Raw genomic sequence first — 14,754 nt, 5'->3', positions numbered from 1 at the left:
TATGGCAACCAGTTTATAAAAACCTGTTATTCGATAATTACCAAACAACTACTACAATTAGATAGTCAAAACATCTAATGCAACTAGTTTGTAAAATCGGCTAATGCAACCAACAACTCTTAGTAACAAGTTGTCTACTAATTACAAAATAGGGGCTTTGAGATATGATCATATGTGGCCAATGAGGGTAGGATAATGACGGGAGACTGGTAAGTGAAGTAAGTGTAAAATAAATACTTCCTCCGTTTCTATTTAGTTGACGCGTTTGATTTAGACACATATATTAAGGAGAGGAGGGAGAGAGTGAAAGAGAATGAAAAAACAAGTGGGGTAACTTGTAAATGCAAGGCAAAAAAATTACCCCAAAAGAAAACGTGTCAATTAAAAAAAAAAAAACTCTCTAAAAAGGAATATGTGTCAACTAAAAAGAAACGGAAGTAGTATATTTTTTAACCCGATATGAGTTCGGAATATGATTAGGATCATAGTAAATTAAATTAAATATACTCCAACCCTCTCCTACCTTACTTTTTCATTAATATGTAAGTCATCACAACCATGTCAAAGATCAAAATTTACAAGAATAATGAAAAGGAAGCAGGTCAACTTTGTCTAATAATCGAACTTGGGCTTGGTTAATTAATGCTAATTGTTAAGTATCAATACAAGTCAAATTGATTTTAGGCAAATTCAGTATCAAGTCTAGTTAATTTTTAAGTATTGCTTTGCATCATTTTAAAGTTTATAATGAGTCATAAATTTCAAGTCAAAGCTAATCAGATTTCAGGTCAATTAATTTTATCAAATTAACTTTCAAATAGTTCTCTGCATTTTCTCTCAAAACCAACAATTAGTGGATCAGAGTACTCGGTTAGTCCATCATAATTAAACTAATAATATCAATAATATATTCCATATGTAATACTTATACAAACTTAATACATAATTATTTTTTGAAAAACTACAAACATTATACTATATTCATACCATAATCAAAGGTATGGTTACACTACGTTTGCCATCAGTCCAAGTGACTGAACTAGAAGTTTGTTCATTTACCATGATTCCTTGATCTTTCACCGCCGAAATTGTAACAGAAAAACTTTGCTTATCCCAAATCTTCTTGAAACTTAATTCAGGAGGATTAACAGTCACATTATATCCTGCAGGACTCGAAACTTTCGCGGTATACGTTGATGCAGTAGCGTTCACACTTGTTAAAGTCCTGTTAAACACTTTACCTTCAACATCAGATGGCACAACCAAGGCAGGGTAGTTCAAGTCCCACTCCTTAACCATCGATTTTTCGTCGCAGATAATTGATTTTTTTACAATGATCTTCATTTCAGTCGCATTGTACCCTGAAGCACATAGATTTTGAATAAAATCATCCTCACTGATGTCATACACTAACCCGGGATCATTCGCCTTTTCGGGGTTCACATGTCCTGCACCAGTAGCCCAATAAGAAGACGCCTGATCTTGATTTTGAGTCATCTTGCTCATCTCATGGTAACCAATGTACGCTGTGGTCATCAAGGCGGACTTGATCATAGCCGGGTTCCAATCAGGGTGAGCACTCTTGAGCAAGGCGGCTAAACCCGAGACATGAGGGCAAGACATAGACGTGCCTGACGCGATATTATACTGAGTAACCCTTTGGTCCTCTTCCAACCTAGAAGGCGGTACGTCTTCAGGCCAGGCAGCCAGTATATCAACCCCTGGCGCGATCACGTCAGGCTTTAGTACATACTTAGACACATTATTTGGTCCTCGAGACGAAAACGAGGCAACCACCGGAGCCGGTTGTTCGCCTATTTGTGTCCCTCGACACACAATGGTCCCTTCTTTCACTTTCTTCTTACTAATATCATCCAAAAGTTTTGTAGTTGCTCCAATAGGTATGGTTAATCCGGGTATTGTATACGGGTCGCTTTTTTGTGTATCGTTTTCGCCTAATGTAGGATCATTTAGAGCTACAATAACACCCACTCCACCAGCTTTACCCACAACCACCCCTTTCTCAACTTTGTTGATTAGCCCTGGCGAGCATATTACGATTTTACCCTTTACGTCAACACTGTCTAATGACCCCGGCATACATTGTTCCATAGAATAATCAGATGTAAAATGTACCAAAGGGTATGTTTTATTCTTTGGTAGTGGATCCCCCGTGTAGAGAGAGCTACCTGAAAGAACATCACCATTGTCAAGGATGACATCAGCAGGGAATGTTCTATCAATGGTGCTAGCCCCGACGGAGATATACCACGGGGCGGAAGCCGAAATTTGTCCAGGTAAAGGTCCACTATTTCCAGCTGCAACTGAGACAAACACACCCTTTTGAAATGCACCAAATGCGCCTATTGCAATAGGGTCTGTGGTGTAATCACGTGACGCGACGGGGCCTAAGGAGAGGGAGATGACATCCACGCCGTCCAACACGGCTTTATCCATGGCAGCTAGTACGTCCGACCCAGTGCACCCGAACGTCCAACACGTCTTGTAGATAGATAGCCTTGCCATGGGAGCTATCCCCGTGGCTTCGCCTTTTGCGTACCCAAGGAAGGAGACATTTTTGGAACTCGTACGGCCTGCGATTGTGGAGGCCGTATGAGTCCCATGCCCGAAATCGTCTCGAGCTGATAAAGGATCGCCTTTACGTGCTGCACTATTGAAATATCGTACGCCTACAAGTTTTTTGTTACATAGGGAAGATGGGAAGTCCACCCCTCCATCACATACACCCTTGAAGCGATCTGGTACCTTGTCCATCCCTTTGTCGTCAAAGCTCGGGTGCTCGGGCTTGATACCCGTGTCAATGACTCCAACCACGACGTTAGACCCCAAGTTGGAGTCCTTTAGCAACCCTAGCGGGGTATGGTACGAGTCAAGGCCAAGGAAGTGAGGTGATCTTGTGATTTGAGGTTGGTAGACTATGTCTGGAATGATAGAAATGACTTCAACTTGAGCTCTTAATGAGTCGGCATGCTCGGCCCTAAGCCGGGCCGAGAAGCCATGGAAGACGGTGTTGTAAACATGAAGCAAGGAATCACTGGGATTAGAATTGATTCTACTAAGAATGGACTTGTACCAATCCTCAACATTGGAAAATGTATTGGGTTTTAGGTTGTTTTGGATACTAATAATGTAAATTTGTTTATCTTGGTTACTACTATGAAGATTATGGTTTTGTACTGCCGTGGTGTAACGTAAGGAAAGAAAGAGTGTAATAAGAAAGATGATCGAAAAAATGTGAGACATTGTAAAATTTTGGGTTTGAGAGTATAAGATCATATGTGATGCTTTTCTACATTTATATACTACTAAGAAGAGTTTAAGAAAATTAATCAACGTCAATAGAATTAATTTAAACATAATTAAAATTAGAGTGTGAAATGACTCCACCACATTTCCGCATGAGAATATGGGAGGGTTTTACTAGCGAGTTACATAAAAGGAAATCCTTGTTTGATTAAAAAAAGGCAATTATTGTTCCATTGATATAATGCCTTAACTGAAATTTCATAATGAGGATTGATTCATTAAGACATTTGAAGGTAGATGAATAATGCGATTATTTTATACACTATGATCATATTTGAATAGAATTAATGGGTTAATGCGCAAAATGTATTATCAATTGGTTTTACTGGTTATCGTGTCATGGGATAGTAGTTTGTGAGTGCAAATAATGGCTCAATTTACTTAAATTGTGGAATTGAGACAAATAATTGCACAATGATCAGATGGCATCATTACATAAATGTTGAATGGAGTTTGTTGTAGTTGTTAATTTTGTGGAATGACAAACAGCACTCTTACCATGTTTGTTGCACGAAGAACAAGTATCTTAAGATTCTTTACCACCTTCTTCTTCACGTTTCTCCACTAGTGACTAGTCCACTTCCCCTGCTATGCTTTCTCTATTGCAATTGGTTACTTGAGGTGGTAACTACAAAGTATTTTTTATTTTATTTTTTAAAACAATAAAATACGGGAGAGGGCCTCCCCACCTTATCATATGAATAGGGGTCTGTGAGGAGTACGTCGAACCCCCATCAAGAACCATCTCTCCATCTCCTCACTCCTCAACTACGAAGTATATAGAAGTAGCTGCAAAGCTACATCAACAATCAATGTGAAAAAAAAAAAAACTTTATACGAGTAATTACAATGGATTATTTAAAAGACTCGTAAAAAAAATTACTAGTTTTGTTGGTGTGGATGATGTATTAGTGAAGGAACCTACATTATCACACATGTTAAGTAGGTTTGTAAACAAGTTTTCATCATATTAGATCGACCGGGAAAAAAAAGTTTGATAGAATCAAAATAAATTAAAGGTGAATAATCTTTCACAATGAGAAGTTAGGGCAATCCGGCAATGTCATACTTTCGAACAAATTAATATAATATGTTAGACTTGTATATATAATTGATTCATATATGTAGGTTCACCTGCATTTGACTGATCCTAATAAATATTATTGTCAAAACTATAGTTGGATATGGGCCAAAGGCCCAAAGCAGCATAAGGGTCAGTCATACATGCCATGAAAATGGTCTAATTGGGGCACAAGCTAGCTAGCTTAGCAAGGCATGAGGAGCACTTCAGTGAGCCACATCATGAACCTTACATGTACATAATCTTTAGGGGCCGTTTGGTTCGCAAAGGGGAAAGAGAATGATTAAAAGAAAGGGAAAGAGTGGGAATGGAAAGCAATTCCCTCATTTATTATAGGTTGTTTGTTTACTTCAAAAGAATGGAATGAAATTTGAAAATAATTGCACAGACAACAAGGGCAACAACCAACTCCGATCCCACCTCCTACCCCCTGCGATGCAGAGCTCGCCCACGGCCCCACCCCCCTTCATCGGCCCCCAACCTCTCTTCCGGCGACGCTACTCCCCTTTCCCTGCAACACCGCCACCCTTCCCTCATCTACCGCCAGTCCGCCACACCAACTCCATGGGTAAAGGTGGATTTCATCCCTCTCTCTTTTTATAGGTAATATTTTGGTAGATCTAGAAGGTTGTATGTTTTTAGAGTGTTATGTGTTGTTTTTTGGGTAATTGGAGGTTGTTTATGGGGTGGTTATGGTTTCTTATTGAGATGGTTAGGGTTTTTTTGGTGGTTTTGTGGTGGGTGTGATGATTTTCGTGGGTAATTGGTAGTGAATGTGGTGGCTGAGGGTTTTTCGAGTAGAGTTGGGTAGTTTGGGGGAAGATTGTATTTTTTCCGGTGGATTTGGGTAGTTTCGGTGGTGGCTGGGTGGTGGCGTCAACACGCCGATAGTTTTTTGGCGTCTGAGCGATGATTTTGTAGGCATGGGGCGGTAGTTTCGGTGGTTGGGCGGTGGTGTTGGTGGTCGGTTGGTGTTTTCAAGGGTGGTCAAGGTAGTTAGAAAGTTGGTCAAGGTAGTTGGCTGAAGAGGATTTTGGGGGTTTGAGTGATACTCGGGGGGGGGGGGGGAGGGGGTGGGGAATGAGAGTAGAGGAAACTGGGGTAATGAGAGGGGTAAAGGGAATGATTGATTTTGTCTATCAAACATCAACAAAGGGATTCATGGTAGTTGATTCCCTTTCCCTTTGTTGAATACCCCCAACCAAACGGCTTAGTAATTTTGACACAAGCATAATAAGTTGACTCTGCTTGATTTAATATTGTGTCGAACCGTGTCATACATGTGAGCTCCCTTAAAAAATATATGTATATAAAGCGAGCCTACATGCATGCGTGCACGGTTTGACATGTGTGGACTGTACTACGTATAAACTCCCTTTATTATAAAATATCGACACGAACCTAACACATCACAACATTTTTTTGATTTGTTTTAGGTACAATTTGCTTGAACCTAACACAAAAATCTTATAACATGGTCCATAGGCTTGCACAAGCAAAACCCTACGGCCTCATCCAACTTTCAACCAAAACTTCTCCGAATACACAAATAACATATAGTCCATGCATGCTACTATGCTAGTGCTACACTTTGATTACTCGGAAATAATAATTTCATTAATCTATTCATCTTTGTTCTAGAACAAGGAGTCAAGGATTGAAGGTCAAAATGTAAACGATTGACTGTTTCTTAATTAAATTTGCCAATCAAAATGATTGACTTGTTAGTTGTTACTTTGTTAGTAATATTGAACAAATTAAAGTTGAAAACAAGACAGTTAGAGGCTTATAGCACAAGCTAGAACTGTGAGTCTGTGAGCGCCCACAAAGACGTAATTCCAAAACTATGAGCGCACCTGGGAAGGAGCACTTGCAACTTGCTTCGCCAATATGCAACCATGCATCGCATTCTACGTGTTCAACATAGGGATGTCAGTGGGGCGGGTCAAGTAGGAGACCCGCCCCATCCCCGCCCCAGTGGGGCGGGGATGGGTCTCGGTTTGGCGGGTGGTGGGGCGGGGATGGGGATAAAAACCATACCCGCCATGGGTGATGGGGCGGGGGTGGATTTTAAGTTGTACCCGCCCCATCCCCGCCCCGCCCCACCCGCCCCACTTCATACCCGCCCCATCCCCACCTCATACCCACAACTATATATCTTTTAAAGCAAAATTACATACTTTTATACTATTATAAATAATTACTTGAAATACTAGTACAATATTAATCTACTTTGTATGACACTTATATTATAACACAAAAATGTGTGTAGAATGTTTTATTTTATAATTCGTATTAATTATGTAAGATTTTTTATTTGAGATACGGAGATTAGGTGGATCTTGGGTGGGGATTAGGCGGGTCTTTGGTGGGGATAAGGTGGGGATGGATATCCAAGTGGGGGGTGGGGCGGGGATGGTTTTGGAGTTGTACCCGGTGGGGCGGGGATGGGGATGAAAATTGGACCCGCCGTGGGGATGGGGATGGGGATGGGGATGAAAATATTAGGTGGGGATGGGGATGGGAAGGCCAACATCCGCCCCGCCCCGCCCCATTGACATCCCTACTTCAACATTCAACGACCACGCACGTTCATTGAACTACTTTAACATTTTACTAGAAATATTGCATTTGAAAAAGGAAAATGATTAAGCTACAATTGAAGTCAAACACTTCGTATAATAACTTTATACTGAAACATAGCCCTTGATATATACTTTTTCGATCCCTTTTTATTTGCACCATATGATTTGACTTATAAAGCTCTTAACTTATTGCGTAAATTTCTTAAGAATGAAGATTTTTCCCCCCTCAAACATCATTCATTATTAATTTGACCGCAATTCAATCGATTCAATCAACATTAGAATGTTAGACCCATCCAAATATAGCTTAAAAAACGATTAGTCAAATTAAATCAATAGACAATAATAATTGATTAAAGGTATACGAAGTGTATTACACATTACAAAGTATATAATATTACACAAAATCTATCTATTCTTGTATTTATAAATAATACTCCCTCCGTTCCTAAATGTTTTTTTACGTTTTCATTTAGGGTGTTCCTTTTTGTTCTTTACATTTAGTATCTTTCCTATTTTAGTCATAAATTTTGGACAAAATTACCCTTGTTTTATAATTTTTTTACTCAAAAGTCCTAACTTTATCATGTGCTATTGTACTTTTTGTACTATTTTAATAGTTTTTCAACACTTATTATTACTTTCTCTCTCCCCTCTCCTCTAACTTCTTCACCCCACATGCTCAACATTGTATTTTTCAATAAAATTGTACTTTCAATCATCGAAATATTCCAATATACCTCAACTTTACACAATTTCTTAATAACCGCGCATAATTCCAAACGTAAAAAACATTAGGGAACGGAAGGAGTAGGGGTTAGTGTTACAAACTAAATAATTGAAGTAACTCAAAAATATTTAATCAAAAAATCAATGACAAATTTGTCAAGAAAAAAAAAAAATGACGAAAGGAAAAAATCATTATTGCATCAACCCTAGAATAAAACTACGTTGATGAAAAATACGTCACTACCTCATGACTGATCAGACAGATGAAGCATCTTCATGAATCATGAATTCAATATGAAATAAATCATGTTGTTGATTACCATTTCTAAATTAGGTTATTGCCGTATAATTTTTAATTCAACCAATCATATTATTAAATTCAACCTGTTGTGAAAGATAAATGTCAAGTGGTAAGATAAAAATATAGAAAACACTTCGATTACAGAAATTTTAAACCTTGAAAGTTGAAACAATACATCATAGTAGTCTAGTAGACTAAAACTACCAACAAAAAAGGAAAATTACAATTTTCTTTTCAATTAAATTTCACAATTAAAAGTTAAATCACTTATTAAAACCAGATAATTACAATTACAAGGCAATAATTATCATCCTTAACACAAAATTAAATAAATAATCAAATGTTCAAGTAGAAGCAGCAGAGATAACAGTAGCATCATCATCAAAATTCCAAAGCTCCAAAGTAGCATTTCCCTCTTGACAACCACCCAACGACGGCTGAACAGTCGCAGATTGACCATCCAAATATGGAATTTCATAAAATTTCATGTAATTTTCATAAGCCATCAACTCTTCAGACAACTTTTGCACTTCATTCTCCTCCTCCTCTCCCACAGCAATCTCCGCTTTCGGCACCGGCACAACTTCATCCGAACCAAGCGTTGTCGTATTTGATACCAAATTTGGAGCATTGTAAGCAGATTCTAAACCATACCCAGTTGATCTCTCTATACTTGATTCCAACCCATCTGACGAAAACTGCTGGTTTCCGTTCAAGTAATCGAACGACATGTAATCGATTGTTTGGCTTTCAGAAACACAGTTGTTAAACTGTTGTTGTTGCTGAGTTTGAAAAGAGCGAGGATTGTAGTTGTAATCATCGTAGTTGTTTAGTGGAATGTTGTTAGTAAGATGTTGTTCATCTTCATTAGGGAAATTAACCTTAGCTTTTTTACCACGGATTTTTCGAGCTTCTCTATCGTAAGCACGAGCAGCTTCTTCAGGAGTGTTGAAAGTACCAAGCCAAACACGAACGCCTTTCCTCGGGTCACGAATTTCCGCTGCCCATTTACCCCATGGTCGTTGTCGAATTCCCCTGTATTGGGTCTTCCTCTGTTTTTTCGGCCGCTTTTCTTGTTGCACATTGCCACCTGTTCAACAAAATTAATTACACCGATCAACACGTGATTTAAATACACTAATAACACCAATCAACACGTTATTTTTTTTTTATGATGTTAAAAAAGGAGAGAAGGATGAGTACCTGAAGAGGAGGAAAGTGGCCTTTTAGGAGGACGATAGGAAACTTGTTTGGTGAAGTTGTCTGATGAAGTTGATATGAAATCAGTAGGCCAGAAATCTGAACCAGAATTAAATCTGCCCTTATTTCGTGGGATTAAATCAGCTAATATTGCACCTCCACACATTTTCAACAAAAATAAAAGGGATTAATGTAAAAGATTAATGTTTTTTTGACTTTTGAGAGCTAAGAAATACGAGTAATTTGTTTTTGTATGAGGTAATAATTTTGTTTTTTTTTTTTTTGGATAAAAATGTTATGAAATGAAATGTAAATATGAGAGGAAGAAAGAGGATAAGAATGGTATTTATAATGGCGGTGAAAAGATAAAATAATAAGTGAGTTGGAGACAGCTGAAGAAAGGAGGTTTCGAAGTATGATACTTCACCCTTTTTCCATTTCTTTAGTACGACTGTACGAGTACTATGATGTATGACTAACAACTTTCAATTGGTCTTTTGCGGCGGCCAAGTTTATCTTTTGGTATCACCGTATTACTTCGAAACGTTTCATGGTACGGAGTTTATTAGATATGTGCTTTGGAATCAAAGCAATCTGACATCTATAAATGAATCTATATTAACAAATACCTAAAATTGAATCAAATTAGGATTTTCTTGAAAAGATGTTGCATTGTGGTATATCTCTCACATACTATCGTTAGAATATACAACCTTTACGGTCTAACGTTTTGTTGTAGCCGTAAGGATGATTCACATCTGATTCGCCTGAGCGCATTTGAAAATTTGACAATTGTTGCAATTCTAAACAAATCTTTACTAAAAAACTAATAATAGGGCAAAAGATGACTACTTTTTTTATGAACCCTAACACACAAACAAATCCTAAACATAAACAAACAACTAAGGGTTCATTTGGCATTGCTGTGGTTTTCTGTTTTTTGTTTTCTAAAAGTATATAATATGTGTCCCATAATGAATCAAAAATTATATAAAGTTATTAAAATTATGATAATTTTGAAAATTGACAACAGAAAAGTGAAAACACCTTTTTCTTGTTTCCTGTTTTTGGTTTTTTAAAAAAAAAGGAAACGGAAAACCAAAACTGATGTCAAACAAGCCCTAAACTAACAAAAACCAACGACTCCACCATAGGGAGACGGACGAATATTTACACTACTTGTGTAGATTTATTGAAACTAAATTGCAAAACTAAATAAAATTAAGGGGAAAGAAATTAGACTATTTCCGGCCTAAAGTCTTAAACGACCAAGATTTTGGAGAAACCATAGAAGAGATGGGGAGATAAGAGGACAGGAGAGGCGAGAGATAACTTTGGAATCAAATTAATTACATGATCTTTGTTGATCGATTTTGTAGTTCAAATTCACTCATTTTTTGATCTTATGTTTATTTAAAAGTTCATGTTTATTTGTTTTAACTTTTTATGAATTTTGAATTTGGACTTAAATTATATTCATTAGATGCATAATGTGCATTGTGCACCCGAATACACAAACCAATAATTAAATTGCATAGTAGATAGTTTTGTTATGACTATATAGTTTAATAATTGAAATAAAAGTGGACACTAAACAAATGGAAAATATGAATTCAAGCCCAATAATGGCATACTTGGTAATGATGGAAAAGTGGCCGACCTACTCAATGGCGGACCCAGCCTTGGTCCTGCTGGGTCATGTAACCTAGCAAAAAAAAAAAAAAAAAAAAAAAAAAAAAAATCTTTTTTTTTAAAAGAAAATGGCACGAAAATAAGGTATAAAGATTATTTTTGGTTATAACTTAACAATACAAACTTGTAGCATAGTGATCGGAGGGATTGTGGCAAAGCCTAATAAGCAGGGGCATAGCCACTAAGCCACACAGGTCTTGAGTTCGAGCATTTAATTCATTGTAGCAGCATTAGCTTTTTTTTTTTTTTTTTTTTTTGAAAGGATTATGAACTTATGACTATTTGATTATCATGTGATTAATTTGATTATCCTTCAATGCTGTTATGTTTTGTGTTGTTAAGACATTACATTAAGTGGTTTTTCTAAGCTAATTTGTGTTGTAAATATTATGTTTGTATAATTAAATTGGTTTTTTTTTTTTTTGTAAAAAAAATATTAACTTGGGTATTGAATAGGCAAGTTGCAAAAAGATTAAATTAATCTATTTTTGACAATATTGGATTTTGTAATTAAATTGAAATTGTGACTTAATTTTCATAAAAAAACATATGATATAATAAATTTCTTTAGTCCCAATATGCATCCTTCTCCTCCACAAAATCATCCTCTATCACAAAATTCATCCACTTCCGGTATGCGATCGATGGGTGATAATCGATAGGTGACAGTGACCCAACACCTTTAAAATCTTGAATCCGCCACTGAACCTACTAGCTTGCAGCCATGGGCGCATGGCTATATACGTAGGCGACTACGAGTAGAAGAATTTATTTGTAGAGAAAGCTCATGAATAACAGCACCTTGTAGAAAGGAGAATTCTAGAACGATGAAGGCCTATCTAGTAAAATATCCGGATTGGAACTTGGAACGAAGTAGTTGTAGTGTTAACTTATTAGCTTGTACACTTGTAAACCATAGAATAGGTAAAGTGGTTTGTTTGATTTCCATTATATAAAGTTTAGAAAGATTAGGGATAGTTCATTCAGCCTATAAATAAGCATATTTAGCATTGGTTCATTGGTAAATTAAGCACTTTTCCTACTTCCAAAACTCTTCATTTCATTCAGTATGATAGTTAATTGAAAATCATAGTAACAACTAACAAGTGATAGTAAGAAAGGATAGTATAATAATTTGATGTTGGAGGCATGTGCATTTGATGAATATCAAACATAAAACCAAAACAAAATAACATAAACTCCAACAATAATAATAATATAAAATAATAAAAAAAATCTCCAATAATGAACAAAATTTTATCAAAATTGTTGTAGAAAAATAGTGAAGTTTTTTTTTTTTAGGAACGAGCACAGAGTAATTAGAGTACATAGGGAGAAACCTCCATAGGACAATGATTGATCCAATCTTGTTCAACTCCAAACGGTACTACTTTTGCCAGATGTTGAGCGACATTATTCCCACCTCTCTTAACATGATACCACCACTTACAGCTACTAGAATTACAACTCATCGATAAAACAAGACACTATCAAAATCAGAGAAGAAAACCATTGTTTTTGAGAGGCGATTAATTAAGACTTGGCAATCCGACTCCAAGATAACATCGTCCTTATAGCCATAATGTATCGCCAACCTGATTGCCACAAGAGCTTTGCCTTCAGCAATTTCCAGAGGTCACGTAGCTCTGATTCTCCTTGTTGCAGCGAAAAAAACATTTCCTCTATGATTTCGAGCTACCGTCCCCAAACCCACCCAACCTTTAAACCCTATACTTGCATCAATATTAATTTTAATGCAGTCTTCTAGTGGAGTAGTCCACTTGGACGAGCTGTGTTTCTCCTTCTATGCAGGGGTTGCGTAGATACATTTGCTATATTTGCCAAACTCCTCCACTAATCTCTCCAGTCTGGTGAGAAGCATAGCGTTTGGTGTGTATTTGTTGTCAAAACACTACAAGAAAATAACCTTTTCGTAGCGATTATTTTAACCTTTAGTATCGATTGTAATTGCAACAAAAAGCTTTCCAAACGAATGGTCATTCGATACAATATCCCCCGTTGCCTTAGCCTTTAGTAGTGGTTTTCAATATCGCTGGGGTTGGCCTCAATAATCGATACGGAAAACTTACATATGATCTTTACAAGATTCAAACACGCAACCTCAAACTCTTATATTAAATGTTTCACCAAAAAACAATGACATATTTTATGTATTATTTGTCAAACAATATTTATATATCTAGTGTAGAAAAGGCTTTTTGTATTAATTTTTGGGATTTACTGGCGATTGTAAATGATACGATTTCTCATAATTTTATAAATGTGCAAAAATAGTGTGGATATGTATTATTATGTTTTCCGTACCGGTTTTAAATGGAACCATGGCGATTATAAAATGATACGATTTCCTTAATTATTTCACAAACATACTTGTATATTGTAGCGAATGTACAACCGCTAAGAAAAGACAATTTTCTTGCAGTGAAAACCCAGGAGTTTCGATCAGCCCAAATGATCCAAACTAAGTAATGAAGTTAAGGGAGTTTATATATAATTCATATAAAGTTTTGACAAAAGAATAAAAAAAATCTTAATATATATAAATGGTATTATTTGGATAAATGGTTACATAAGTTATTAGTAGTAAAAATTAATCAGTGACATTAAAAATTATGAGTAAATTTGATTAGTAGAAAGTGGTAGTTATAAAAAATCCTCTCTTTCACAAGATTAGAAATTCTCAAGAATCTTAGGGTAGGAGCTTGGATGCATATAAATATGTGCGTCATCCTATGTTATTGTGGATCTAGGATTTATACACACGTAACTGACATTATATTCAACATGGCCCTTAATTTTAATATAGTAACCTTATTTTTAACATATTAACCTTTTTTAAAACTTGTGTGACCTTTAATGTTATTATGAACTTAAACGACATTATATTAAATAGTGACCTAATTTTAACATAGTGGTCTTTATTATTCATATTGACCATTATATTAAAATTTTCATTAAAAAAATTAATCTCTTATAACTTTAATGTCATACTAACCTTTATTTTAATATAGAACCCTTTTATTTTATTAATAAAACAATTATATTGTATCTAATGTTGATGATCCACAACAAATTAGTGTGAACCAGGTCTATTTAAGAATTTGTAATTCTCACCTCAAGAAATCAATTACACATTGAAAATCTCTTTACTTAGCCGATTTCGTAGCACGCTTAGGACCTGTTCTTATTGACTGAAATGAGCTGAAGTGAACTGAATTGATTAGAGCTGAACTGAACTGAACTTATTAGAGCTGAACTGAACTGAACTTATTAGAGCTGAACTGAACTGAATTGAACTAAACTTATTAGAGCTGAACTGAACTGAGCTGAATTGAAATGAATATTTTATAAGAGAAGGAAATTAAGAGCTGAACTAAACTGATTTGAACTGAACTGAACTTATTAGAGCTGAACTGAACTGAACAGATTAGAGCTAAACTGAACTGAAAATAATCGTATCAGAACAGGCTCTTAGCCTATGATAGGCGGTCGCACACCTAACAAAAATAATAAAAGCCTAACTATCCTGCTAATATGTATTAGGGTAAGTCAGGGTCGATCCCACAGAGAAGGTAGTATCAATATTGGACTACTATGATTTAAAACTAGTCGAGTCAATCAAAATAGGGTTGAAAATATTATACTACTAAAGCAAGAAAATCAAATATAAAAACATCTAGAATTAAGTATCACCACTAGCATAATCAATAGAAGACAATTTCTTAGCCCAATCAATTAATTATACGTTCACAAGGAAAGGTACGCCCTATAAAATACCAAAGATCTCTCCCGAGTTGTCAATGGCTTCCCTAATTAAC

General features: G+C 36.0%; 1 protein-coding gene and 1 pseudogene across 1 annotated transcript; both read right to left on the bottom strand.

Annotated features, from left to right (window-relative positions):
* Nucleotides 1-930: 930 nt before the first annotated feature.
* LOC145615580 (subtilisin-like protease SBT1.5 pseudogene) lies at nucleotides 931-3,264 on the bottom strand (annotated as a pseudogene).
* Nucleotides 3,265-8,161: 4,897 nt separating this feature from the next.
* LOC145624111 (ethylene-responsive transcription factor ERF071-like) lies at nucleotides 8,162-9,524 on the bottom strand. The gene is made up of 2 exons (XM_081677070.1): nucleotides 9,227-9,524; nucleotides 8,162-9,113 (listed from the first exon to the last, which is right to left on the bottom strand). Exons 1-2 carry the CDS (start codon nucleotides 9,387-9,389, stop codon nucleotides 8,368-8,370), a joined length of 909 nt encoding a protein of 302 aa, XP_081533196.1. The 5' UTR covers nucleotides 9,390-9,524; the 3' UTR covers nucleotides 8,162-8,367.
* Nucleotides 9,525-14,754: the final 5,230 nt, after the last annotated feature.

The sequence above is a fragment of the Chenopodium album genome, chromosome 3, assembly GCF_948465745.1.
Source record: "Chenopodium album chromosome 3, dcCheAlbu1.1, whole genome shotgun sequence".
NCBI classification, from domain to species: Eukaryota; Viridiplantae; Streptophyta; class Magnoliopsida; order Caryophyllales; family Amaranthaceae; genus Chenopodium; species Chenopodium album.
Note: the sequence above shows the minus strand (reverse complement) of the source record. Positions and strands in the feature narration are given on the sequence as shown.

Excerpts from the sequence above, each read along its gene's own strand:
- LOC145624111 (XM_081677070.1), bottom strand. The coding sequence starts at position 9,389 with ATGTGTGGAGGTGCAATATTAGCTGATTTAATCCCACGAAATAAGGGC. Across the intron at positions 9,114-9,226 it reads GCCACTTTCCTCCTCTTCAG|GTGGCAATGTGCAACAAGAA; the intron begins GTACTCATCCTT and ends TTTGTTGAACAG.